Genomic DNA, 27738 nt, shown 5'->3' with positions numbered 1-27738 from the left:
AACTCCAGCTCCTCTCGCGACCTCCTTCTTTGTTGAGGGTTGCAAGAGAATGACTGGGTATGACATGTGAGGGGAGGAGCTATATTGCAGCTCTGCTTGGGTGATCCTCTTGCAACTTCCTGTTGGGAAGGAGAATATATCCCATAAGTAATGGATGACCCGTGGACTGAACACACTTAACAAGAGAAACACACTTTATATCTGAATGTTCAAAAAACTATGAAGGAAATATCCGATCTTTATAAAATTTACACCCCAGTGTCTTAATGCTTTGAAAGTATTGCACACCAAATATGAAGTTTCTAGACCCTTAAATATTTAATTGTTCAATTAACCGGTTAAAACACACTACAGTCCCTGCCACAGACTTTGCTGCGGCTTTTACCTTCCTTAGGGGTTATTCACCACAGAAATAAGCCTTCCGGAGTCTGTTTCTCAGCCACAGGACCCTCTCACATGAAGCTACATGCACTGCCTTTGGAAGTAACTGCGCAACTGAGGCGCGAAAATGAGGCCTCCTCCCTCTGCATACTAGAGTGAAGGGGCCTTTCTGACTAGATTAGGCGTCTAAACCAATGCCAGGCATAATTAAAACGTTCCCAAAAGTGTTTCTAAGTTCATAAAACACTCCAAATGTCATAAGAATATGATATAAGCAAATCGATTTAGCCCACAATAGTGTCAACCAGTATAGAGCCCAATTTAATCTGTTACTGAGTCTAAGAAAATGGCTTACCGGTCCCATAAGGGAAAACGGACAGTCTTCTAGCATTACTATGTGTTGTTAGAAAAGAGACTGGTCATACCTGAAGCAGATAAGTCTGCAAACTATTACCCCCAATTGAAGTTCTCTGGTTTTAACAGTCCTGCGTGGTAACAGCAATGGATTTTAGTTACTGGTGCTAAAATCATACTCCTCTTAACAGAACTCTTCATCACTTTCTGTTGTAGAGTAAATAGTACAAACCGGCACTATTTTAAAATAACAAACTCTTGATAGAAGAAATAAAACTACAACTAACACCACATACTATTTACCATCCGCGTGGAGATGCTACTTGTTCAGAGCAGGCAAAGAGAATGACTGGGGGGGCGGAGCCAGAGGGGGAGCTATATGGACAGCTTTTGCTGTGTGCTCCCTTTGCCATTTCCTGTAGGGGAAGAGAATATTCCCACAAGTAAGGATGAAGCCGTGGACCGGACACAAGGAGAAACATAATTATAACAAAAGTCCTCAGCAGGGGAAATAGATATGAAGCTGCTAAAATTTGTATTAAGTCATTAGCATAAAAAACAAATATCCCAGGACCTCCACACCTCAGCCGTAACTGAGGTGTTTACCTCCCCTCGCTCCTGCAATGATACAAAATGAAGAATATATTGAATACAATAATCCTTCTAGTAAGACACTTAATATTGAAATTCTGGAAAGGGAAAGCAGGGCCTAGCTTCTCACTCTTCATTAGGGAGATACAGAACAAAATAATATTTTAATCTTTTCATTTAAAACTATCAGGTGAAAAAAAAAAAAAAAAGAAGAAGTTTATAAAGCGATGGCTCCCCATAATTAAAAATTATCCCCTCCAGACACAGAAGCATATTCTGGCCCCTTTCCTGAGCTCAAAAAGTTTTGTGGATTTAGTATTACTAGATATATTTCCAAGTGAATGGGTCTCCATTTATCGAGAACTATATTGAGTGATAGAAAGGCTTGAAGAGAATCTATAGGATATGTACAGTACTTAGAGAAGGGTGTATGCTCTGGAGTAAAAGGGTTTTTTTTGTTTGTTTTTTTCTTTTTATTTAAAAATAAAAAATTAAGCCCAACAGTGATGGTAAAGAAGTGGTTAAAATATTAAAGAGGTGGTGTATAATTGATATCTATTGTATGGAAAGCTTAAATAATAGGTTTTATTTTGATGTGTACAAATTGTTTGTATTCTTGAATATGTATTGCTTTTCAAAACACCCTGTGTGGTGTAAAGGTGACACAAACTGTATTAATTTATCACTGAAGGGATATAAATATTTAAAAACAACATAATTTATGCTTACCTGATAAATTCCTTTCTCCTGTAGTGTAGTCAGTCCACGGGTCATCCATTACTTATGGGATATTAACTCCTCCCTAACAGGAAGTGCAAGAGGATCACCCAAGCAGAGCTGCTATATAGCTCCTCCCCTCTACATCACACCCAGTCATTCGACCGAAAACCAAACGAGAAAGGAGAAACTATAGGGTGCAGTGGTGACTGGAGTATAATTTAAAATTTAGACCTGCCATAAAAAACAGGGCGGGCCGTGGACTGACTACACTACAGGAGAAAGGAATTTATCAGGTAAGCATAAATTATGTTTTCTCCTGTTAAGTGTAGTCAGTCCACGGGTCATCCATTACTTATGGGATACCAATACCAAAGCTAAAGTACACAGATGACGGGAGGGACAGGCAGGATCTTTACACGGAAGGAACCACTGCCTGAAGAACCTTTCTCCCAAAAACAGCCTCAGAAGAAGCAAAAGTGTCAAATTTGGAAAATTTGGAAAAAGTATGAAGAGAAGACCAAGTTGCAGCCTTGCAAATCTGTTCAGAGGCCTCATTCTTAAAGGCCCACGTGGAAGCCACAGCTCTCGTAGAATGAGCTGTAATTCTTTCAGGAGGCTGCTGTCCAGCAGTCTCATAGGCTAAACATATTATGCTACGAAGCCAAAAAGAGAGAGAGGTAGCAGATGCTTTTTGACCTCTCCTCTGTCCAGAATAAACGACAAACAGGGAAGAAGTTTGGCGAAAATCTTTAGTTGCCTGTAAATAAAATTTCAGGGCACGGACTACGTCTAGATTGTGCAGAAGTCGTTCCTTCTTTGAAGAAGGGTTAGGGCACAATGATGGAACAACAATCTCTTGATTGATATTCTTGTTAGTGACTACCTTAGGTAAGAACCCAGGTTTAGTACGCAGAACTACCTTGTCTGAATGAAAAATCAGATAAGGAGAATCACAATGTAAGGCCGATAACTCAGACTCTACGAGCCGAGGAAATAGCCATTAAAAACAGAACTTTCCAAGATAACAGCTTGATATCAATGGAATGAAGGGGTTCAAACGGAACACCCTGTAAAACGTTAAGAACTAAGTTTAAGCTCCACGGTGGAGCAACAGTCTTAAACACAGGCTTAATCCTGGCCAAAGCCTGACAAAAAGCCTGAACGTCTGGAACTTCTGACAGACGTTTGTGTAAAAGGATGGACAGAGCTGAGATCTGTCCCTTTAAAGAACTTGCAGATAAACCCTTTTCTAAACCTTCTTGTAGAAAAGACAATATTCTAGGAATCCTAACCTTACTCCATGAGTAACTCTTGGATTCGCACCAGTGTAAATATTTACGCCATATCTTATGGTAAATTTTCCTGGTAACAGGTTTCCTAGCCTGTATTAAGGTATCAATTACTGACTCCGAAAATCCACGCTTTGATAAAATCAAGCGTTCAATCTCCATGCAGTCAGCTTCAGAGAAATTAGATTTTGATGTTTGAAAGGACCCTGAATTAGAAGGTCCTGTCTCAGAGGCAGCGACCAAGGTGGACAGGATGACATGTCCACTAGATCTGCATACCAGGTCCTGCGTGGCCACGCAGGCGCTATTAGAATCACTGATGCTTTCTCCTGTTTGATCCTGGCAATCAATCGAGGAAGCATCGGGAAGGGTGGAAACACATAAGCCATCTTGAAGGTCCAGGGTGCTGTCAGAGCATCTATCAGGACCGCCCCCGGGTCCCTGGATCTGGACCCGTAACAATGAAGCTTGGCGTTCTGGCGAGACGCCATGAGATCCATATCTGGTTTGCCCCAACGTCGAAGTATTTGGGCAAAGACCTCCGGATGAAGTTCCCACTCCCCCGGATGAAAAGTCTGGCGACTTAGGAAATCCGCCTCCCAGTTCTCCACGCCTGGGATGTGGATCTCTGACAGGTGGCAAGAGTGAGACTCTGCCCAGCGAATTATCTTTGAAACTTCCATCATCGCTAGGGAACTCCTTGTCCCTCCCTGATGGTTGATGTAAGCCACAGTCGTGATGTTGTCCGACTGAAACCTGATGAACCTCAGAGTTGCTAACTGAGGCCAAGTCAGAAGGGCATTGAGAACTGCTCTCAATTCCAGAATGTTTATTGGAAGGAGACTCTCCTCCTGAGTCCATGATCCCTGAGCCTTCAGGGAATTCCAGACAGCGCCCCAACCTAGTAGGCTGGCGTCTGTTGTTACAATTGTCCAGTCTGGCCTGCTGAAGGGCATCCCTCTGGACAGATGTGGCCGAGAAAGCCACCACAGAAGAGAATTTCTGGTCTCTTGATCCAGATTCAGCATAGGGGACAAATCTGAGTAATCCCCATTCCACTGACTTAGCATGCACAATTGCAGCGGTCTGAGATGTAGGCGTGCAAAAGGTACTATGTCCATTGCCGCTACCATTAAGCCGATTACCTCCATGCATTGAGCCCCTGACGGGTGTGGAATGGAATGAAGGATCCGGCAAGCATTTAGAAGTTTCGTTAACCTGTCCTCTGTCAGGTAAATCTTCATTTCTACAGAATCTATGAGAGTCCCTAAGAAGGGAACTCTTGTGAGTGGCAATAGAGAACTCTTTTCTTCGTTCACTTTCCACCCATGTGACCTTAGAAATGCCAGTACTAACTCTGTATGAGACTTGGCAGTTTGGAAACTTGACGCTTGTATCAGAATGTCGTCTAGGTACGGAGCTACCGATATTCCTCGCGGTCTTAGTACCGCCAGAAGAGAACCCAGAACCTTTGTAAAGATTCTTGGAGCCGTAGCTAACCCGAAGGGAAGAGCTACAAACTGGTAATGCCTGTCTAGGAAGGCAAACCTTAGATACCGGTAATGATCCTTGTGAATCGGTATGTGAATGTAGGCATCCTTTAAATCCACTGTGGTCATGTACTGACCCCTTTGGATCATGGGTAAGATTGTCCGAATAGTTTCCATTTTGAACGATGGAACTCTTAGGAATTTGTTTAGGATCTTTAAATCCAATATTGGTCTGAAGGTTCCTTCTTTCTTGGGAACCACAAACAGATTTGAGTAAAACCCTTGTCCGTGTTCCGACCGCGGAACCGGATGGATCACTCCCATTAGTAAAAGATCTTGTACACAGCGTAGAAACGCCTCTTTCTTTATCTGGTTTGTTGACAACCTTGAAAGATGAAATCTCCCTTGTGGAGGAGAAGCTTTGAAGTCCAGAAGATATCCCTGAGATATGATCTCCAACGCCCAGGGATCCTGGACATCTCTTGCCCAAGCCTGGGCGAAGAGAGAAAGTCTGCCCCCCACTAGATCCGTTTCCGGATCGGGGGCCCTCACTTCATGCTGTCTTAGGGGCAGCAACAGGTTTTCTGGCCTGCTTGCCCTTGTTCCAGGTCTGGTTAGGTTTCCAGCCTTGTCTGTAGCGAGCAACAGTTCCTTCCTGTTTTGGAGCAGAGGAAGTTGATGCTGCTCCTGCTTTGAAATTACGAAAGGAACGAAAATTAGACTGTCTAGCCCTTGGTTTGGCTCTGTCTTGAGGCAGGGCATGGCCCTTACCTTCCGTAATGTCAGCGATAATTTCTTTCAAACCGGGCCCGAATAATGACTGCCCCTTGAAAGGTATGTTAAGCAATTTAGATTTAGAAGTCACATCAGCTGACCAGGATTTTAGCCACAGCGCTCTGCGCGCCTGAATGGCGAATCCGGAATTCTTAGCCGTAAGTTTAGTTAAGTGTACTACGGCATCAGAAATAAATGAATTAGCTAGCTTAAGGGCTTTAAGCTTGTGTGTAATCTCATCCAATGGAGCTGTGTCAAGGGTCTCTTCCAGAGACTCAAACCAAAATGCTGCCGCAGCCGTGACAGGCGCAATGCATGCAAGGGGTTGCAATATAAAACCTTGTTGAACAAACATTTTCTTAAGGTAACCCTCTAACTTTTTATCCATTGGATCTGAAAAGGCACAGCTATCCTCCACCGGGATAGTGGTACGCTTAGCTAAAGTAGAAACTGCTCCCTCCACCTTAGGGACCGTTTGCCATAAGTCCCGTGTGGTGGCGTCTATTGGAAACATTTTTCTGAATATAGGAGGGGGTGAGAAAGGCACACCGGGTCTATCCCACTCCTTAGTAACAATTTCAGTAAGTCTCTTAGGTATAGGGAAAAAGTCAGTACATGTCGGTACCGCAAAATATTTATCCAACCTACATATTTTCTCTGGGATTGCAACCGTGTTACAATCATTCAGAGCCGCTAACACCTCCCCTAGTAATACACAGAGGTTTTCCAGCTTAAATTTAAAATTTGAAATGTCTGAATCCAGTTTATTTGGATCAGATCCGTCACCCACAGAATGAAGCTCTCCGTCTTCATGTTCTGCAATCTGTGACGCAGTATCAGACATGGCCCTAGCATTATCAGCGCACTCTGTTCTCACCCCAGAGTGGTCTCGTTTACCCCTAAGTTCTGGCAATTTAGATAAAACTTCAGTCATAACATTAGCCATGTCTTGTAAAGTGATTTGTAATGGCCGCCCTGATGTACTTGGCGTTACAATATCACGCACCTCCTGAGCGGGAGATGCAGGTACTGACACGTGAGGCAAGTTAGTCGGCATAACTTCCCTTTCGTTCTCTGGTGAATTTTGCTTAACTTGTACAGATTGGCTTTTATTTAAAGTAGCATCAATGCAATTACTACATAAATTTCTATTGGGCTCCACCTTGGCCTTTGAACATACTGCACAAAGAGATTCCTCTGTGTCAGACATGTTTAAACAAACTAGCAATTAGACTAGCAAGCTTGGAAAATACTTTTCAAATGAATTTACAAGCAATATAAAAAACGTTACTGTGCCTTTAAGAAGCACACAAAAAAACTGTCACTTTGATATAACAATGAACCGGTTTAGTTATAGCAATCAATTTTTCATATGAAATGCATTAATTTAGCAAAGGATAGCACCCATCAGCAAATGGATTATTAACCCCTTAATACCAAAAAACGATTGACAAATCAAATAAATACGTTTTTATCACAGTCAAAGCACAGTCTCACAGGTCTGCTGTGAGTGATTACCTCCCTCAAACTAGTTTTGGAGACCCCTGAGCTCTGTAGAGACGTCCTGGATCATGCAGGGAGAATAAAGAAGACTGTGACTGAATTTTTAATGCGTAGTAAAAGCGCCAAAATAGGCCCCTCCCACTCATAATACAGCAGTGGGGAAGCCAGTAAACTGATTTTATTCAAAATAAACGACAGCCAAGTGGAAAATAATGCCCATAAGTTTTCACCAAGTACCTCAGAGAGAAAAACGATTAACCTACCAGTAAACGTTTTAAAATATATGAAATAATAATAAAAGCCTGTTGCTAGTCGCTATCACAGCAGAAAGGCTATAAGTTATATGTATACCGTATTTTCTTAGTGAACTGCCATTCCCCAGAAATACTTTAGTGTCAACATACATACATAACAGCCTGATACCAGTTGCTACTACTGCATTTAAGGCTGTACTTACATTATATTGGTATTAGCAGTATTTTCTCAGTCAATTCCATTCCTTAGAAAATAATATACTGCAACATACCTCTTTGCAGGTGAACCCTGCCCGCTGTCCCCTGTTCTGAAGTTACCTCGCTCCTCAGAATGGCCGAGAACAGCAAATGGATCTTAGTTACGTCCGCTAAGATCATACACAAACTCAGGTAGATTCTTCTTCTAATACTGCCTGAGAAGAAACAACACACTCCGGTGCTGTTTAAAACAACAAACTTTTGATTGAAGTAATAAAAAACTAAATTTAATAACCACACTCCTCTCACACATCCTATCTATTAGTTAGGGGCAAGAGAATGACTGGGTGTGACGTAGAGGGGAGGAGCTATATAGCAGCTCTGCTTGGGTGATCCCCTTGCACTTCCTGTTAGGGAGGAGTTAATATCCCATAAGTAATGGATGACCCGTGGACTGACTACACTTAACAGGAGAAAGAGGAGCTAAGTATTTAAGAGGGGATAGTCCCACTAGATACGGGCAGGGCTCTCCAAGGCATCAAAACTAACGTCAGCATTAAGAGGAGCTTATGGGGGAAATTTTGAAACAGCCGGATAGGAGTAAGGTGCAGGGGAACTCTCTCTGCGGGAGACCTTTTTAAGTATAGCTTTGTAGAGGGTAATGCGATGGATAGTTATAACAACGGCTCTACACTAGGTTAAATGTCATAGGTAAAAGACAAAACAGAATTTATGTTTACCTGATAAATTACTTTCTCCAACGGTGTGTCCGGTCCACGGCGTCATCCTTACTTGTGGGATATTCTCTTCCCCAACAGGAAATGGCAAAGAGCCCAGCAAAGCTGGTCACATGATCCCTCCTAGGCTCCGCCTACCCCAGTCATTCGACCGACGTTAAGGAGGAATATTTGCATAGGAGAAACCATATGATACCGTGGTGACTGTAGTTAAAGAAAATAAATTATCAGACCTGATTAAAAAACCAGGGCGGGCCGTGGACCGGACACACCGTTGGAGAAAGTAATTTATCAGGTAAACATAAATTCTGTTTTCTCCAACATAGGTGTGTCCGGTCCACGGCGTCATCCTTACTTGTGGGAACCAATACCAAAGCTTTAGGACACGGATGAAGGGAGGGAGCAAATCAGGTCACCTAAATGGAAGGCACCACGGCTTGCAAAACCTTTCTCCCAAAAATAGCCTCAGAAGAAGCAAAAGTATCAAACTTGTAAAATTTGGTAAAAGTGTGCAGTGAAGACCAAGTCGCTGCCCTACATATCTGATCAACAGAAGCCTCGTTCTTGAAGGCCCATGTGGAAGCCACAGCCCTAGTGGAATGAGCTGTGATTCTTTCAGGAGGCTGCCGTCCGGCAGTCTCGTAAGCCAATCTGATGATGCTTTTAATCCAAAAAGAGAGAGAGGTAGAAGTTGCTTTTTGACCTCTCCTTTTACCAGAATAAACAACAAACAAGGAAGATGTTTGTCTAAAATCCTTTGTAGCATCTAAATAGAATTTTAGAGCGCGAACAACATCCAAATTGTGCAACAAACGTTCCTTCTTCGAAACTGGTTTCGGACACAAAGAAGGCACGACTATCTCCTGGTTAATGTTTTTGTTAGAAACAACTTTTGGAAGAAAACCAGGTTTAGTACGCAAAACCACCTTATCTGCATGGAACACCAGATAAGGAGGAGAACACTGCAGAGCAGATAATTCTGAAACTCTTCTAGCAGAAGAAATTGCAACCAAAAACAAAACTTTCCAAGATAATAACTTAATATCAAAGGAATGTAAGGGTTCAAACGGAACCCCCTGAAGAACTGAAAGAACTAAGTTGAGACTCCAAGGAGGAGTCAAAGGTTTGTAAACAGGCTTGATTCTAACCAGAGCCTGAACAAAGGCTTGAACATCTGGCACAGCTGCCAGCTTTTTGTGAAGTAACACAGACAAGGCAGAAATCTGTCCCTTCAAGGAACTTGCAGATAATCCTTTCTCCAATCCTTCTTGGAGAAAGGATAGAATCTTAGGAATCTTTACCTTGTCCCAGGAGAATCCTTTAGATTCACACCAACATATATATTTTTTCCATATTTTGTGGTAAATTTTTCTAGTTACAGGCTTTCTGGCCTGAACAAGAGTATCAATAACAGAATCTGAGAACCCTCGTTTTGATAAAATCAAGCGTTCAATCTCCAAGCAGTCAGCTGGAGTGAGACCAGATTCGGATGTTCGAACGGACCTTGAACAAGAAGGTCTCGTCTCAAAGGTAGCTTCCATGGTGGGGCCGATGACATTCACCAGGTCTGCATACCAAGTCCTGCGTGGCCACGCAGGAGCTATCAAGATCACCGACGCCCTCTCCTGATGGATCCTGGCTACCAGCCTGGGGATGAGAGGAAACGGCGGGAATACATAAGCTAGTTTGAAGGTCCAAGGTGCTACTAGTGCATCTACTAGAGTCGCCTTGGGATCCCTGGATCTGGACCCGTAGCAAGGAACCTTGAAGTTCTGACGAGAGGCCATCAGATCCATGTCTGGAATGCCCCACAGTTGAGTGATTTGGGCAAAGATTTCTGGATGGAGTTCCCACTCCCCCGGATGCAATGTCTGACGACTCAGAAAATCCGCTTCCCAATTTTCCACTCCTGGGATGTGGATTGCAGACAGGTGGCAGGAGCGAGTCTCCGCCCATTGAATGATTTTGGTCACTTCTTCCATCGCCAGGGAACTCCTTGTTCCCCCCTGATGGTTGATGTACGCAACAGTCGTCATGTTGTCTGATTGAAACCGTATGAACTTGGCCTTTCTAGCTGAGGCCAAGCCTTGAGAGCATTGAATATCGCTCTCAGTTCCAGAATATTTATCGGTAGAAGAGATTCTTCCCGAGACCAAAGACCCTGAGCTTTCAGGGATCCCCAGACCGCGCCCCAGCCCATCAGACTGGCGTCGGTCGTGACAATGACCCACTCTGGTCTGCGGAAGGTCATCCCTTGTGACAGGTTGTCCAGGGACAGCCACCAACGGAGTGAGTCTCTGGTCCTCTGATTTACTTGTATCTTCGGAGACAAGTCTGTATAGTCCCCATTCCACTGACTGAGCATGCACAGTTGTAATGGTCTTAGATGAATGCGCGCAAAAGGAACTATGTCCATTGCCGCTACCATCAAACCTATTACTTCCATGCACTGCGCTATGGAAGGAAGAGGAACGGAATGAAGTGTCCGACAAGAGTTTAGAAGTTTTGTTTTTCTGGCCTCTGTCAGAAAAATCCTCATTTCTAAGGAGTCTATTATTGTTCCCAAGAAGGGAACCCTTGTCGACGGAGATAGAGAACTCTTTTCCACGTTCACTTTCCATCCGTGAGATCTGAGAAAGGCCAGGACTATGTCCGTGTGAGCCTTTGCTTGAGGAAGGGACGATGCTTGAATCAGAATGTCGTCCAAGTAAGGTACTACTGCAATGCCCCTTGGTCTTAGCACCGCTAGAAGGGACCCTAGTACCTTTGTGAAAATCCTTGGAGCAGTGGCTAATCCGAAAGGAAGCGCCACGAACTGGTAATGCTTGTCCAGGAATGCGAACCTTAGGAACCGATGATGTTCCATGTGGATAGGAATATGTAGATACGCATCCTTTAAATCCACCGTGGTCATGAATTGACCTTCCTGGATGGAAGGAAGAATTGTTCGAATGGTTTCCATCTTGAACGATGGAACCTTGAGAAACTTGTTTAAGATCTTGAGATCTAAGATTGGTCTGAACGTTCCCTCTTTTTTGGGAACTATGAACAGATTGGAGTAGAACCCCATCCCTTGTTCTCCTAATGGAACAGGATGAATCACTCCCATTTTTAGCAGGTCTTCTACACAATGTAAGAATGCCTGTCTTTTTATGTGGTCTGAAGACAATTGAGACCTGTGGAACCTCCCCCTTGGGGGAAGCCCCTTGAATTCCAGAAGATAACCTTGGGAGACTATTTCTAGTGCCCAAGGATCCAGAACATCTCTTGCCCAAGCCTGAGCGAAGAGAGAGAGTCTGCCCCCCACCAGATCCGGTCCCGGATCGGGGGCCAACATTTCATGCTGTCTTGGTAGCAGTGGCAGGTTTCTTGGCCTGCTTTCCCTTGTTCCAGCCTTGCATTGGTCTCCAGGCTGGCTTGGCTTGAGAAGTATTACCCTCTTGTTTAGAGGACGTAGCACTTGGGGCTGGTCCGTTTCTACGAAAGGGACGAAAATTAGGTTTATTTTTGGCCTTGAAAGACCTATCCTGAGGAAGGGCGTGGCCCTTACCCCCAGTGATATCAGAGATAATCTCTTTCAAGTCAGGGCCAAACAGCGTTTTCCCCTTGAAAGGAATGTTAAGTAGTTTGTTCTTGGAAGACGCATCCGCTGACCAAGATTTCAACCAAAGCGCTCTGCGCGCCACAATAGCAAACCCAGAATTTTTCGCCGCTAACCTAGCCAATTGCAAAGTGGCGTCTAGGGCGAAAGAATTAGCCAATTTGAGAGCACGGATTCTGTCCATAATCTCCTCATAAGGAGGAGAATCACTATCGATCGCCTTAACTAGTTCATCGAACCAGAAACACGCGGCTGTAGTGACAGGGACAATGCATGAAATTGGTTGTAGAAGGTAACCTTGCTGAACAAACATCTTTTTAAGCAAACCTTCTAATTTTTTATCCATAGGATCTTTGAAAGCACAACTATCTTCTATGGGTATAGTGGTGCGTTTGTTTAAAGTAGAAACCGCTCCCTCGACCTTGGGGACTGTCTGCCATAAGTCCTTTCTGGGGTCGACCATAGGAAACAATTTTTTAAATATGGGGGGAGGGACGAAAGGTATACCGGGCCTTTCCCATTCTTTATTTACAATGTCCGCCACCCGCTTGGGTATAGGAAAAGCTTCTGGGAGCCCCGGGACCTCTAGGAACTTGTCCATTTTACATAGTTTCTCTGGGATGATCAAATTCTCACAATCATCCAGAGTGGATAATACCTCCTTAAGCAGAGCGCGGAGATGTTCCAACTTAAATTTAAATGTAATCACATCGGGTTCAGCTTGTTGAGAAATTTTCCCTGAATCTGAAATTTCTCCCTCAGACAAAACCTCCCTGGCCCCCTCAGACTGGTGTAGGGGCATTTCAGAACCATTATCATCAGCGTCCTCATGCTCTTCAGTATCTAAAACAGAGCAGTCGCGCTTACGCTGATAAGTGGGCATTTTGGATAAAATGTTTTTGATAGAATTATCCATTACAGCCGTTAATTGTTGCATAGTAAGGAGTATTGGCGCGCTAGATGTACTAGGGGCCTCCTGAGTGGGCAAGACTTGTGTAGACGAAGGAGGGAATGATGCAGTACCATGCTTACTCCCCTCACTTGAGGAATCATCTTGGGCATCATTTTCAGTGTCACATAAATCACATTTATTTAAATGAGAAGGAACCCTGGCTTCCCCACATTCAGAACACAGTCTATCTGGAGACATGTTAAACAGGCATAAACTTGATAACAAAGTACAAAAAACGTTTTAAAATAAAACCGTTACTGTCACTTTAAATTTTAAACTGAACACACTTTATTACTGCAATTGCGAAAAAGTATGAAGGAATTGTTCAAAATTCACCAAAATTTCACCACAGTGTCTTAAAGCCTTAAAAGTATTGCACACCAATTTTGGAAGCTTTAACCCTTAAAATAACGGAACCGGAGCCGTTTTTAACTTTAACCCCTTTACAGTCCCTGGTATCTGCTTTGCTGAGACCCAACCAAGCCCAAAGGGGAATACGATACCAAATGATGCCTTCAGAAAGTCTTTTCTATGTATCAGAGCTCCTCACACATGCGACTGCATGTCATGCCTCTCAAAAACAAGTGCGCAATACCGGCGCGAAAATGAGGCTCTGCCTATGATTAGGGAAAGCCCCTAAAGAATAAGGTGTCTAAAACAGTGCCTGCCGATATTATTTTACCAAAATACCCAGATTAAATGATTCCTCAAGGCTAAATATGTGTAATATATGAATCGATTTAGCCCAGAAAAAGTCTACAGTCTTAATAAGCCCTTGTGAAGCCCTTATTTACTTTCTGAATAAACATGGCTTACCGGATCCCATAGGGAAAATGACAGCTTCCAGCATTACATCGTCTTGTTAGAATGTGTCATACCTCAAGCAGCAAAAGACTGCTCACTGTTCCCCCAACTGAAGTTAATTCCTCTCAACAGTCCTGTGTGGAACAGCCATGGATTTTAGTAACGGTTGCTAAAATCATTTTCCTCTTACAAACAGAAATCTTCATCTCTTTTCTGTTTCAGAGTAAATAGTACATACCAGCACTATTTTAAAATAACAAACTCTTGATTGAATAATAAAAACTACAGTTAAACACTAAAAAACTCTAAGCCATCTCCGTGGAGATGTTGCCTGTACAACGGCAAAGAGAATGACTGGGGTAGGCGGAGCCTAGGAGGGATCATGTGACCAGCTTTGCTGGGCTCTTTGCCATTTCCTGTTGGGGAAGAGAATATCCCACAAGTAAGGATGACGCCGTGGACCGGACACACCTATGTTGGAGAAATAAAGTTTAAACTTTAGCCCCACCTCCTCTCCTAATTAGCTCTTGTTCTAAGAGTAAAGTTGATGAAGCCTCAAGAGTGCAGAAAGCTATTTAGAAGAACAAACTCAAAATACAAAAAGGAATTTGAGTATGACATTCCTCCTAAACTAAGAGTCATGGTTGGTATAAGGGTTATCTTTACCCTTAAATATTTTAGGCATCTAAGTGTTTATGGTAAGGTCAAATCAACTTAAGGGCAACCAAACAAGACTTTGGTCCTTAAACGGAACTCTTAAAGCTTCTGTATCACCAGTATAGTGATAGTTAAATGCATAGAAATGACAACATTTAAATGTACATAGGTGATTTTCAAAGCATTTTTGAAATATACTTCCATTGGCAAAATAAGGAGAAATAATAGGTAGTGAGGCAAGAACACTCATAATTAAAGGGACACTAAAGTTCAAGCATGTTCATGATTCATACAGAGCATGCAATTTTAAATATATTTCAAATTTACTTCCATTAGTTAAATATCCAGTCTTTTTATATTTACACTTGTTGGGTCCCCAGCTCCTACTGAGCATGAGCAAGATTTCACAAAATATATGTATATGCATTTGTGATTGGCTGGTAGCTGTCACATGATACAGGAGGAGGGGAAATAGACATAACTTTGAAATTTGTCCAAAACCAAAAAAAATCCACTACTCATTTGAAGTTCTGACTAAGATCTTTTGCATGGTATTTTTATCATGCATTTATTGATTATGCAAAACAACTAAACTGTCTTCACATACCCACTATTACAACTTAAGATATTCTGCAGTCATACAATAAAATTAACATTATAGGCAAGTTTGAAATGTTTCTAGCTGTGTTAACACATCGTTTTCTACAGTAGAAAAGACTGTCCACTATTGTGTAATCATCATTGCTTTTTCTCCCTGCTGAGGCCAAATTAAAGACAAAGGGTCTCAGAATTATTCATCTGTTCTTGTTAAAGTACAAGAACAGGGGGCAAAATAAATAAGGACAATACGAAAAAAGTATTGTATAACGTTTTTTAACTATGTGTAATGAAGCATTTTAGATCACAGTGTTTACTGTACCTCTGAGTGGCCACAACTTGCAGTCACCAAATAAAAAAAAATAAAAACATTTTTCAACCTTTATTTGGACTCAATTACTTTGAGTTTTGGTGGCACTAAAGCTTTATACTTTTTTTTTAATTTAGAATACTAGTGATTTCTCTATTTTTTCCATATTTTTTTTATATTTTAAAGGTCATTGCTCTACATTTGAGAACAAATTAAACATATGGATTCAATTACGCAAAGTTTGTTTGTTTTTTTACATAAATTCCAAGTTTTACAATCTTAAATATATTTAGCAAGATAAATGATAAATCTATATCACTAAATATGAATATTTCTACCTTCAGCGTCAAACAACATTTTTCTTTATTCAACTATAAGCAAATGCTCCAAAATTTACCTCTGCTAAACAAGGTTCTAAAGCCAAAATGTCCATATTCTGCTCAACACATTTTCTGAGCCTGTCTGGTATGGGATAAAGTGGAAGAAAACTAGGAAGTTGTCTCCTGGAAGACCTAAAAATGAAAAAAAAAAAAAAAAAAAAAAAAGATAAATACAAAAGGAAAGGATTCAACCCATATTACTCAAACAGAATGGAAGAAAATGTTTATTTGTGCTTTTTGTGTTCCCTTGTTTATATTCAAAATGCTTTGTAAAAATTATTAATAATTAGCATAAAACCAAAGCAAAGAAGTGTTTTCCCTTATAATTATTGACAGGGCGTGAAGACAATCTAAATTTGGGTTTGTACCCAAAACATATCACGTGAATACAGGAAGAAAGTTGATAAAAAGGTGTCAGCTACTAAACTTGTATTGTGTTTACAATAAATTTGTTTCAAAAACATAATTTATGCTTACCAGATAAATTCCTTTCCTTCTGGATAGGGAGAGTCCACGGCTTCATTCCTTACTGTTGGGAAATATAACACCTGGCCACCAAGAGGAGGCAAAGACACCCCACTTTCTCATTACCCCAGTCATTCTGTCGAGGGAACAAGGAAAAGTAGGAGAAACATTAGGGTAAAAATGGTGCCAGAAGAATAAAGTAAATAATAGGGGACCGCCCATAGACAAGAAGGAAAGGAATTTATCTGGTAAGCATAAATTATGTTTTCCTTCCTAAGCTAGGGAGAGTCCATGGCTTCATTCCTTACTTTTGGGAAAACTATACCCAAGCTCCAGAGGACACTGAATCAATAACAAGAGGGAACAAAAAGGAAGAGGCAGACCCTATTCTGAGGGCACCACAGCATGCAAAACTTTTCTCCTGAAAGCTGCTTCAGCCGAAGCAAAAACATCATACCTTGTAAAATTTTGAAAAAGTATGTAAGGAGGACCAGGTAGCCGCCTTACAAATCTGATCCATAGAGGCCTCGATCTTAAAGGCCCAAGAGGAAGCCACTGCTCTACTGGAATGAGACATCCTCTCAGGAGGATGTTGTCCCGCTGTCTCGTAAGCTAAGCGGATGACACTCCTTAACCAAAAAGATAGGTAAGTCGAAGGAGCCTTCTGCCCCTTCTGTTTCCCCGAATAGACACCAAACACAGAGGAAGATTGTCTAAACTCCTTAGTAGCCTGAAGATAGAACCTCAAGGCGCAAACCACATCCAAATTGTAAAGTAAGCGTTCCTTCAATGAAGGAGGATTAGGGCACAAGGAAGGAACCACAATCTCCTTATTGATGTTGCAATCTGACAGAAGAAAACTTTAGTACGTAAAACTGCCGTATCTGCATTAAAAATCAGATAAGGGGCTCACATTCCAAAGCAGAAATCTCAGAAACTCTGCGCGCAGAGGCAATAGCCAATAAAAAGAGAACCTTCCAAGATAACAATTTAATGTCAACGGAATGCAGAGGCTTAAACATAACCTGTTGCAAAACCCAAAGAACAAGATTTAGGCACCAAGGAGGAGCCCCAGATCTAAACACAGGTCTGATCCTAATCAGAGCCTTAGCAAAGGACTGCACGTCTGGAAGCTCAGCCAGTCTCTTGTGCAATAAAAAGCAACAAGAAAGAGGCGCCAATGGTGCAGGTCAATGGAGATTTTTGGTATAACAAACATGTGCGAACACTAGGTACTCACAATATGAGAAGGCACTCAGTTGTGCCGGTGGACACAGGCTGGGTTTTAACAGCAATCCAGCTGGCTGAACTGGGAGGCAGCTCTCTATCAGCATCCAGTGGAAGGAAATCTAAAAAGTAAAAGCAGGAATAGAGGCGCCAATGGTGCAGGTAAATGGTGGTACAGGTATCACTAATAGCCCAGTGTACACAGGGTACTCACATTTATGGAAGGCACTCACTTGTACCTATAGAGACAGGCTGGATTTTAGCAGCAATCCAGCTAGCTGATCCAGGGTGAGCTGGCTGGTTCGTGGGTGTGTAGAGTGTTGGTACTCTAAAGTAGCATAGCAGGGCGGTACCATATATAACACTGAGAGTGGATTTATATAAAATAAATGAATTTATTTAAAACATATAAAAAGGTTTACCACTCAAAGAATATAATTGGTACATCAGGAATACATGCGACGCGTTTCTCAGTTAAAAACCGTTTCCTCAGGCATGTTTTTACACAGATATTTACTCCTTATATAGGGCTATGCTACTAAACAACACCCACAGCCCACCCCCAACAATTGACATGACACAGACCAATCAGTGTCCCTCATTCAAAATGTTTCCACCCCTGGGGTGATATGAGCACCTAAAAACTTGGAGAGGGATGTATTTACTTGTAAAATATATAGACGCCCTTGCTGCTTCTTAAATTTTGTATATATGTGTGTAAATATTTCGTAGTGGCATGGTATTTTAGTGGCCGATATTTGATGGTAACTAATGTTCGTCAATACTGTGTTCTAATTGGATGTCCCAGCCGTCAATCATCATGTATTAGTCGGACCTGTGCTACTTGCTTCTGATTCGTCTATTTAGCCGTCAATACTGTGTTCTAATTGGATGTCCCAGCCGTCAATCATCATGTATTAGTCGAACCTGTGCTACTCGCTAATGATTCGTCTATGTAGCCGTCAGTCAGAGATTCTGGTCAATTGTTGCTAGTAAGTGTAGTGTCCAATGGATAGGCTAATTGCAGGCGTGCCCCCATTTTGCTGTCCTTAATAGTACACTACAGTGTGCGCCCATCGAGGGAATCTTATTGGTTACTGCATAATGTTTGTAACCGGTGTATCCCATTGGTTCTAATGCAGGTTGTTGTATTGAACAGGGATCATTATTGGTCAGCGGGTAATGTCAACAAAGAGCCCTATTGGTCAGCGGGTAATGTCAACAAAGAGCCCTATTGGTTAGTGCCCCGGAAAATATCGGTATCTACAAAATGATATTGTTAGATCTGTGAATGGATCTGAATATATATAAATGCAAATAGAGTAAATAATCTAATGATCAACGTTATTTAAGCAGTGATCGTATAAATAAATGGCGCAATAAATTTGCTGAAGTTAAGTTAATTTAATAAGTGATATGTGTGTGAAAGATAAGAAGAAAAGACAAAGTGAAAATATTTATTGGCACATTATTTGTGCATCCATAACATCGATGAATACCGATGGCTGTAATTGAGGTATAAGTGATGCGTGAACCTCATAATCATATATGTATAGTCACCATTTAATTCATAAAACGCCTACAATCAGATTAGATCTAATCTGATTGTAGGCGTTTTATGAATTAAATGGTTACTATACATATATGATTATGAGGTTCACGCATCACTTATACCTCAATTACAGCCATCGGTATTCATCGATGTTATGGATGCACAAATAATGTGCCAATAAATATTTTCACTTTGTCTTTTCTTCTTATCTTTCACACACATATCACTTATTAAATTAACTTAACTTCAGCAAATTTATTGCGCCATTTATTTATACGATCACTGCTTAAATAACGTTGATCATTAGATTATTTACTCTATTTGCATTTATATATATTCAGATCCATTCACAGATCTAACAATATCATTTTGTAGATACCGATATTTTCCGGGGCACTAACCAATAGGGCTCTTTGTTGACATTACCCGCTGACCAATAGGGCTCTTTGTTGACATTACCCGCTGACCAATAATGATCCCTGTTCAATACAACAACCTGCATTAGAACCAATGGGATACACCGGTTACAAACATTATGCAGTAACCAATAAGATTCCCTCGATGGGCGCACACTGTAGTGTACTATTAAGGACAGCAAAATGGGGGCACGCCTGCAATTAGCCTATCCATTGGACACTACACTTACTAGCAACAATTGACCAGAATCTCTGACTGACGGCTACATAGACGAATCATTAGCGAGTAGCACAGGTTCGACTAATACATGATGATTGACGGCTGGGACATCCAATTAGAACACAGTATTGACGGCTAAATAGACGAATCAGAAGCAAGTAGCACAGGTCCGACTAATACATGATGATTGACGGCTGGGACATCCAATTAGAACACAGTATTGACGAACATTAGTTACCATCAAATATCGGCCACTAAAATACCATGCCACTACGAAATATTTACACACATATATACAAAATTTAAGAAGCAGCAAGGGCGTCTATATATTTTACAAGTAAATACATCCCTCTCCAAGTTTTTAGGTGCTCATATCACCCCAGGGGTGGAAACATTTTGAATGAGGGACACTGATTGGTCTGTGTCATGTCAATTGTTGGGGGTGGGCTGTGGGTGTTGTTTAGTAGCATAGCCCTATATAAGGAGTAAATATCTGTGTAAAAACATGCCTGAGGAAACAGTTTTTAACTGAGAAACGCGTTGCATGTATTCCTGATGTACCAATTATATTCTTTGAGTGGTAAACCTTTTTATATGTTTTAAATAAATTCATTTATTTTATATAAATCCACTCTCAGTGTTATATATGGTACCGCCCTGCTATGCTACTTTAGAGTACCAACACTCTACACACCCACGAACCAGCCAGCTCACCCTGGATCAGCTAGCTGGATTGCTGCTAAAATCCAGCCTGTCTCTATAGGTACAAGTGAGTGCCTTCCATAAATGTGAGTACCCTGTGTACACTGGGCTATTAGTGATACCTGTACCACCATTTACCTGCACCATTGGCGCCTCTATTCCTGCTTTTACTTTCTTGTGCAATAAAACCGACAGGGCCGAAATCTGTACCCTCAGGGAACTTGCAGAAAGGCCCTTCTCCAGCCCATCCTGGAGAAAAGATAAGATCCTGGCAACCTTAACTCTGTGCCAGGAAAAACCACGCTCTTCACACCAGAATAAGTAGGTCCTCCACACCTTGTGGTAGATACGCCGAGTAACTGGTTTACGAGCTTGAATAAGAGTATCAGTGACACTCTCAGAGAAACCTCTCTTGGCTAAGACTAAGCGTTCAATCTCTAACTTCCACGGAGGAGATGAGGACATCCCCACTAGATCCGCAAACCACGTCCTTCGCAACCACTATTGATACCCGCTCATGCTTAATGCGGGCCACCACTCGAGGAAGAAGCCGTAATGGAGGAAAAAGTTATGAGTTTGAACCTCCAGGGCACTGCTAGAGCATCTATTAGATCCGCTTGGGGATCCCTCGACCCGTACCTTGGCAGCTTGGTATTAAGACGGGATGCCATGAGATCTATCTCCGGCATCCCCCACTTGCTGCATATCTCCGCAAACACCTCGGGATGGAGAGACCATTCCCTGGATGGAAGGATTGCTTGCTGAAAAAAATCCGCCTCCCAGTTGTCCACACCCAGAATGTGGATTGCTGACAGCAAACAGCTGTGGGCCTCCGCCTACTCCAGAATCTGAGATACTTCCTTCATCGCCAAGGAACTTCTCGTTCCCCACTGATGGTTGATGTAAGCCACCAAAGTTATATTATCTGATTGAAATCTGATAAAACTGGGACAAACCCAAAAGTGGCCAAGCCTTCAAGGCCTTGAAGATTGCCCATAGTTCCAAAATATTGGGATTATTGGAACCGAGCCCACAACCCCTGTGCCTTCCTGGCACCCCAAACAGCTCCCCATCCGGATAGGCTTGCGTCCGTAGTCACAATCTCCCAGGATAGTGTTAAAAAACATGTCCCTCTGGACAGAGCCACCAAGAGAGTGATTCTCTCGATCAGATGTCTAATACATTCTGTTGAGACAGATCTGAATGATCGCCGTTCCACTGCCTCAGCATGTACAGTTGTAAAGGTCTGAGACAGAACCTGGCAAAAGGAATGATGTCCATGCAGGACACCATAAGACAAATCACCTCCATACACTGAGCCAAGGGACTCAAGGAGGTTCGGAGGGCAAGACTTGCCGAAGTTAGCTTGCAATGTCTCTGGTCTGTTAGAAATATCCTCATGGATATGGAGTCTATTATAGTACTATAGTAAGGAGTTGTGCATGTGCATTTCAAGTTGATGGCAGAGTTCCAAGCATGGAAGCATGCTGTGATCAATTAACATGGAGTGCATGGTGACGCCCTGATTGGCTAGAAGAGCTGCCACTCAATCCAAATCAAAAATCGTAGAGAGAGCCTGCATTCAATGACGTAATGTAGCATGAATAAAAGAGAGATTTATTTAGTGTACAGATGACTTGGGTAATAAATAAGCATATTAATATGCTAGTTAGGAGAAGACCTTTCCAAATATGTTTAGCAGTTTGGGAAGTGCTCTTTGAGCTTTGGGAATATTTGCCTCCTCCTAGTGGCCAGGAGTTGAATTCAAGGAGTAATGGCTTGTGGACTCATCACCTTATGAAATAAATAAAATGTAACATAGTAGAATAAAGATTGAAAAAAGACAGAGATCCATCGAGTTCAACCTATACAAATCTTAATATACTCACAATAAAAGCTCCAGTTGAGCTTAAAGTGAAGGTAAACTTTGGTGAATGAAAGCCCGTTTTTTTAAAAATACTATTAAAAACAGGGGCACTTTCATTCAAAGTTTATAAAGCAGCCATTTTGTTAAAAAAAAATTACCTTTTTTTCTTTTCACAGCTAGAGAAGCTCCCCCACCTAGAGATCCTCTATTCACACGTCAGCAATGACTAATCCTGCTTCCTCCAATCACAGCATGGCCTCAGGCAATGACTACCATGGGGGGAAAGCTGTGATTGGAGGAAGCAGGATTAGTCATTGCTGACGTGTGAATAGAGGGTCTCTATGTGGGGGAAGCTGCTCTAGCTGTGAAAAAAAGGTATTTTTTTTTTAACAAAACAGCTGCTTTGTAAACTTTGATGAATGAAAGTGCCCCTGCTTTTAATAGTATTTTTAAAAAAACGGCTTTCATTCACAAAAGTTTACCTTCACTTTAAATTAATCCCATTAAAAAGGTGACCATTTAACACCAGCAATCATATCCTTTAATACTGTTTCAAGCCAAAATGTATGTCAACCATTTTTAAATGTATCTAAAGTATTGGCATTTACTACCTCCTTAGGTAATGGGTTCCACAATTTTAATCTCCAGCAACGTAAACAATTTTTACTGTAAGAGCAATCCATCTAATTTCCTATAGCCTTAAATTGTGACCTCTTGTCATAAACAGAGTTTCTGCCATCTCTATATATGTGCCTTGAATATATTTATATATTTTAAGTAAAGATTTTTTTTTATTTTAAATATTTAATTTTATTCTGGAATTTTTTGTTTGTTTAAATTTGCACAGGATTTGAACTTAAAATATATAGTCTAGTACAATTCAAATTTGGTTTTGTTTGAATGTTCACTTTTTGTGAGCAAATGTTTCAGATTGTAAGGGAAACTGTGTAGAATTTAAAGTTAGGAAAATACAGTTTAACTTGGGGAATATGCTAAGCCATATTTCGTTTTTTGTCCCCCTCTTTATTCTTCCATTTCTTGGTTTGTAAGTAGATGATTCAGATAAGTTAAAAAATTGCATTTTCCTGTGTTTTGGAGCAGATCCTGAAACCAAAACTACAGTTGAAATTAGCATTTAAAAAAATTCTATATAAAACTTCCTGTACTTACCTGCAACTAAATAAAAGCTCAATTTGCTTAACCTTACCAAACTTGTTTATTAGGTTTTAAGCTTTAATACATTTATTTGCCTTAAAATGTACATTAAGATTAATCTGACCCTCCCCTTCTTCTAAACCATCACAATATAAAATATTATAGTTTTTCCTCATTTTAATACTGTATTAGTAAAAGGCTTCCTTGCATTACTTTGTTCACTTATTTTTTCCCTTTTATCTCCTTCAATTATTTAGGCAAGTATTATTGATGGTTTAAACACCTTTAAAAACTTAAAATTATGCTTACCTGATCATTTTCTTTTCTTCTGATGGGAAGAGTCCACAGCTGCATTCATTACTTTCAGGAATTCAAAACCTGGCCACCAGGAGGAGGCAAAGACACCCCAGCCAAAGGCTTAAATACCTCCCCCACTTCCCTCATTCTCCAGTCATTCTGCCAAGGGAACAAGGAACAGTAGGAGAAATATCAGGGTGAAAAGGTGCCAGAAGAAGAAATTAAATCACAGCCGCCACATCGATAACCGTGGGCAGGGAGCTGTGGACTCTTCCCGTCAGAAGAAAAGAAAAATTATCAGGTAAGCATAATTTAAGTTTTTCTTCTTAAACGGGAAGAGTCCACAGCTGCATTCATTACTTTTGGGAAAACAATACCTAAGCTATAGAGGACACTGAATGCAAACAAAGGGCGGGTACAGAAGGCGGCTCATTCGGAGGGCACCACAGCCTGAAATTACCCATAAAAAATGAAAAAATAACTGCCCATCAGTTAAACAACCGGCATGCCGTGCTGGAGACCACTCAAAATCCTTAGATTCCACTAAGCACAATGCCTCTGAGAAGCCAAGTCCCGCAAGGCTCCCAAATCGCACAAACTTATCTGAAAGAAAGGTACCTCCACCTACCCCCGAAGGGGAGAACGGAGAACACAAAAGGAGATCCAAAGAACCAACGAAATAGAGCCCAAGACAAGCGAACGAAGGTGGTTACAGGACAACCACCTAAGGAAAAGATCTCTCTAAGAAGTTCCCCTCCTAAGAGACACTCCCAACCTATGAGAGAGCGATCGCAAGGAAGAAAAAAATCCAACCTCAGATCCTCTGAAACAGCACCATATAACTAATGGGGGAGAGAGATAGGGTTTGCCCTTGGTGAACCAGACTATGTTTAATAAAGCAAATAGGTGAGATACTTTTAGATAATGTACTGATATCTCCTAGGAATTATCTCAATCTCAAATAGATGGTATATACCACAATGAGTAACCTATAACAGTGTGTCATCAGAGGAATAATAATCACAGATGAATGGGTGATATATAGACCAATGCTACAGTAGCGTGGATAATATCCTATAATAATGTATCAGTGGAGATAATAATCACATTTAAATAGGTGATATATAAACCAGTCTAATACAATGGTTATAATAGATGTTAACAGAGAACAGGTTATAATCAATATACAAACAGATAACTGCTAAATATTTGCAATAAATGTTTACAATATATGTGGTGATAATATATTGATAAGGTAAAAAGTAAAAATAAAAAGTAGAAAAGTCCCAAATCATATGATAAATGATGGTATCACAGATGTAATGGATGATTCGGGTCAAGGCAGCTGTCTGTGTGAGGATCAAGGCCCAGATCCTGAATCAAATATCTGTAGACAACACAAAAGAACAGAAGCGCTACATGGCCCAATATTGTTTGACAAATGAAAACAAGTATCAGTGTAATGACACACTCGCATTTGGTGAGCCACCCCTAGTAAATAATAGCAGCAGTATGTGGTAATGGATATACTCACATTTAGAAAAGCACCTCCCTTGGTGCACTAGAGGCAAACTGGGATCAAACAGTCACCCAGTAGACTGATATCCGGTAAGACAGGAACTGCCAGTAATCCAGAAAGGAGCCAATGTGAAGTAAAAAAGTCTGGCAGCAAGTGGTAAGTATAATCAAAACTTAAAATATACAAAAAATGCGTTTCTCATCCAACCAGTGGATGTTTCATCAGGCTTAATCCATCTATATATATATATATATATATATATATATATATCTCTCTCTATATATATATATATATATATATATATATATATATATATATATATATATATATATATATATATATATATATATATATATATATATATATATCTATATATATCTATATCTATCTAATGGTGCTCCAATGAAGCCACAAACTCCCCACTGAACCCTTGTCTAGCAGACACCACCGCTAAAACTAGCCATATATAGGTAGAAAAACCATATCAGGACCGAAAGAAAACCCGGAGCCCGCCGACAGGATGGAAAACTAACTATCCCCAGGAAAAAGAGCTCACTGTGAAACACAGAAAACTGATAAAACTGGTGAGTTCCAGCTCCAGGGCAGCAAGCTGACCCTAAGTCTTCAAGGGACCCCATCCCACAGAAAGTGCAGAATTATCGACAGAAACTTCCGCTAGGAATCCAGTCCCCAGAGACATCCAACACCAGCAGCAAGGCAACCGGTGGAGAAAGGAACACCTGTGAAACCCCCCCCCCCCCCCCCCCCCAAGCAGGATAGCAGGGTCAAGAGCAAGTACACGGTCAGATCCGAGAGAGCAAACAGATCTCCGACCTTCCCTCCAAGGAACGGACTCAACTAAAAAAGGGGCTGGCAACACCCGCCTCAAGAAGAACAGAGGTCCTAAGAGGAACTAACCCATTGGAGAGCCACTGACCAATTACTAGCAACTGCCACGATATAAGGCTTGCGAGCAAACATACCAGGTGCAAATAGATGCCGCTGGTTTCAAACTATAAACCTTCCGCTTGCTAGACAGCAAAAGCTAAACATCAGGCTACTACAGATGGCTCTACATGCTCAAATTCCTCTAAGAAGGAACACTCCTAAAAGGGGAGACAGGGCACACACTAGTACCAGAGACAGCCCCCCCCCAACATCCTACACGCAAGGAGGAAAGAAAAGAATCCTCAAACGAGAAGATAAGGACCCACAGGGTCTACATGGAAACCGTATACTATGGAAACTGTATACTTCCAAATCCTCCCCAAAAGGACAAGAACCAAGGGGACCACTTCCTCAGCACTAGACAAGGTGAAGAGACCAAAGAGAATGGTAAAACACTACCATTGAGTAATAACCTAACGGTCAGTACTACCAGCTCAGGTGAGACAACAAACTCAAGTCCACCGTAATGCAAAAGTTGCCCCTGGCGACAACCGCAGTTCCACCTGAAGGCAGCAAATTAACCTTCAGGCCGATACCAAATCTCCCATGAGAGACAAAACCAACCCTACCAAGGGAAAAGCGGACATTCTAAACCCTAAAGCTTGAAACTGAACAACCCAGGACCAAGTGCAGTGACCCAGACCCCAAAAACTCAGACAAGAGACATGGCCCTAGGCCAGACCCCCCAAAACTGGGAAAGGCCGTATGTCCTGAGAAACCACCAAGTTGCACACCCCATGGCCTTGAAAATTGGACGCTCGCAAGAGACAGACCAATATCATAGAAGACATCTAGACAGGCTTCAGAGATGGCAATTCGCACCCGTAGGTGGAGCAGAACCCTGGATCCTCCGCTTGCAACCCCAGAATCCAAGAGTTTCTAGATGTTCTAGGGCAACACTCCAAGTCCAAGGACCCCAGGGTGCACCAGAGACAGTTCTTCATAAAATGGAGACATCCATGGTAGCAGGACCTCTAAAACCCCTTGGAATGGAAAACCTCGGAACCAAGGCCAAAAAACCTCCAGGACCCATGGGGAGTTGTAGAAGGATCCCCACATAAGGGAGGGCAGAGGACCTATACAATCCCTCCGACACTCTGTTCATCAAGGACGAGGAGCAAGTTGACGTATAAGAAAACGAAACACCCCCTCAATTAATGATAAGTAAACAACAAACACTCCAACAAGTGAATGACTCAACACCCGAGAGGGTAACCGGCACCCCGGCACCACGTGGGTGACATGAACCCTAAGGAACAGCAGCTAGCACCCGACAAGTACCTGCCTGGTACAAGGAACACCTGAACTAGCCAAGGTCCAAGAAAAATCAAAGTACCAAAGAGATCGAAAAAAAACTATAATCATAACTTAGTTCTGATATATAAAACGCGCAGCTTCCAAAGAAGTGCGCACGCGACCATAAAATCGCAAGTACCAGTTCCAGAGAAGAATGATGCCAAATGGGAAATATAGCAGACATGAGCTTCCTAAAACAAATCAAATATATCCTAACCAGATTTAAATAAAATGAAGGCAGCAACCAAAGGTGAATGCCCAAGGAAAACAGCACACCAACCGAACCAGTCGATTAGAGGCCCCATCCTCAAAAAAGCTCAGAACTGGAACAGATACTTAAAGAAAAGAAAAATGGAGACGTTAAAGAGATTGTCTTCATCCCTACACGTCTAACCCAGCTTCCCGTCCGGCACCGCAGACTGAGGATCCCTTGTCTCAGTAGGACTGGAATTCTCAAACACCGCCAAAACATGCCTTAGTAG

General features: G+C 41.7%; 1 protein-coding gene across 1 annotated transcript in view; it reads right to left on the bottom strand.

The window, feature by feature from the left end:
- MOV10L1 (Mov10 like RISC complex RNA helicase 1) overlaps positions 1 to 27738 on the bottom strand; it is a 1168229-nt gene that overhangs the window by 891044 nt on the left and 249447 nt on the right. The window contains exon 8 of the mRNA XM_053719185.1: positions 15610 to 15724. Within this exon, the coding sequence (XP_053575160.1) occupies positions 15610 to 15724 (115 nt within the window). The remainder of the gene's footprint in view (positions 1 to 15609; positions 15725 to 27738) is intronic.

The sequence above is a fragment of the Bombina bombina genome, chromosome 6, assembly GCF_027579735.1.
Source record: "Bombina bombina isolate aBomBom1 chromosome 6, aBomBom1.pri, whole genome shotgun sequence".
NCBI classification, from domain to species: Eukaryota; Metazoa; Chordata; class Amphibia; order Anura; family Bombinatoridae; genus Bombina; species Bombina bombina.
This window is presented reverse-complemented; position numbering and strand designations above follow the sequence as displayed.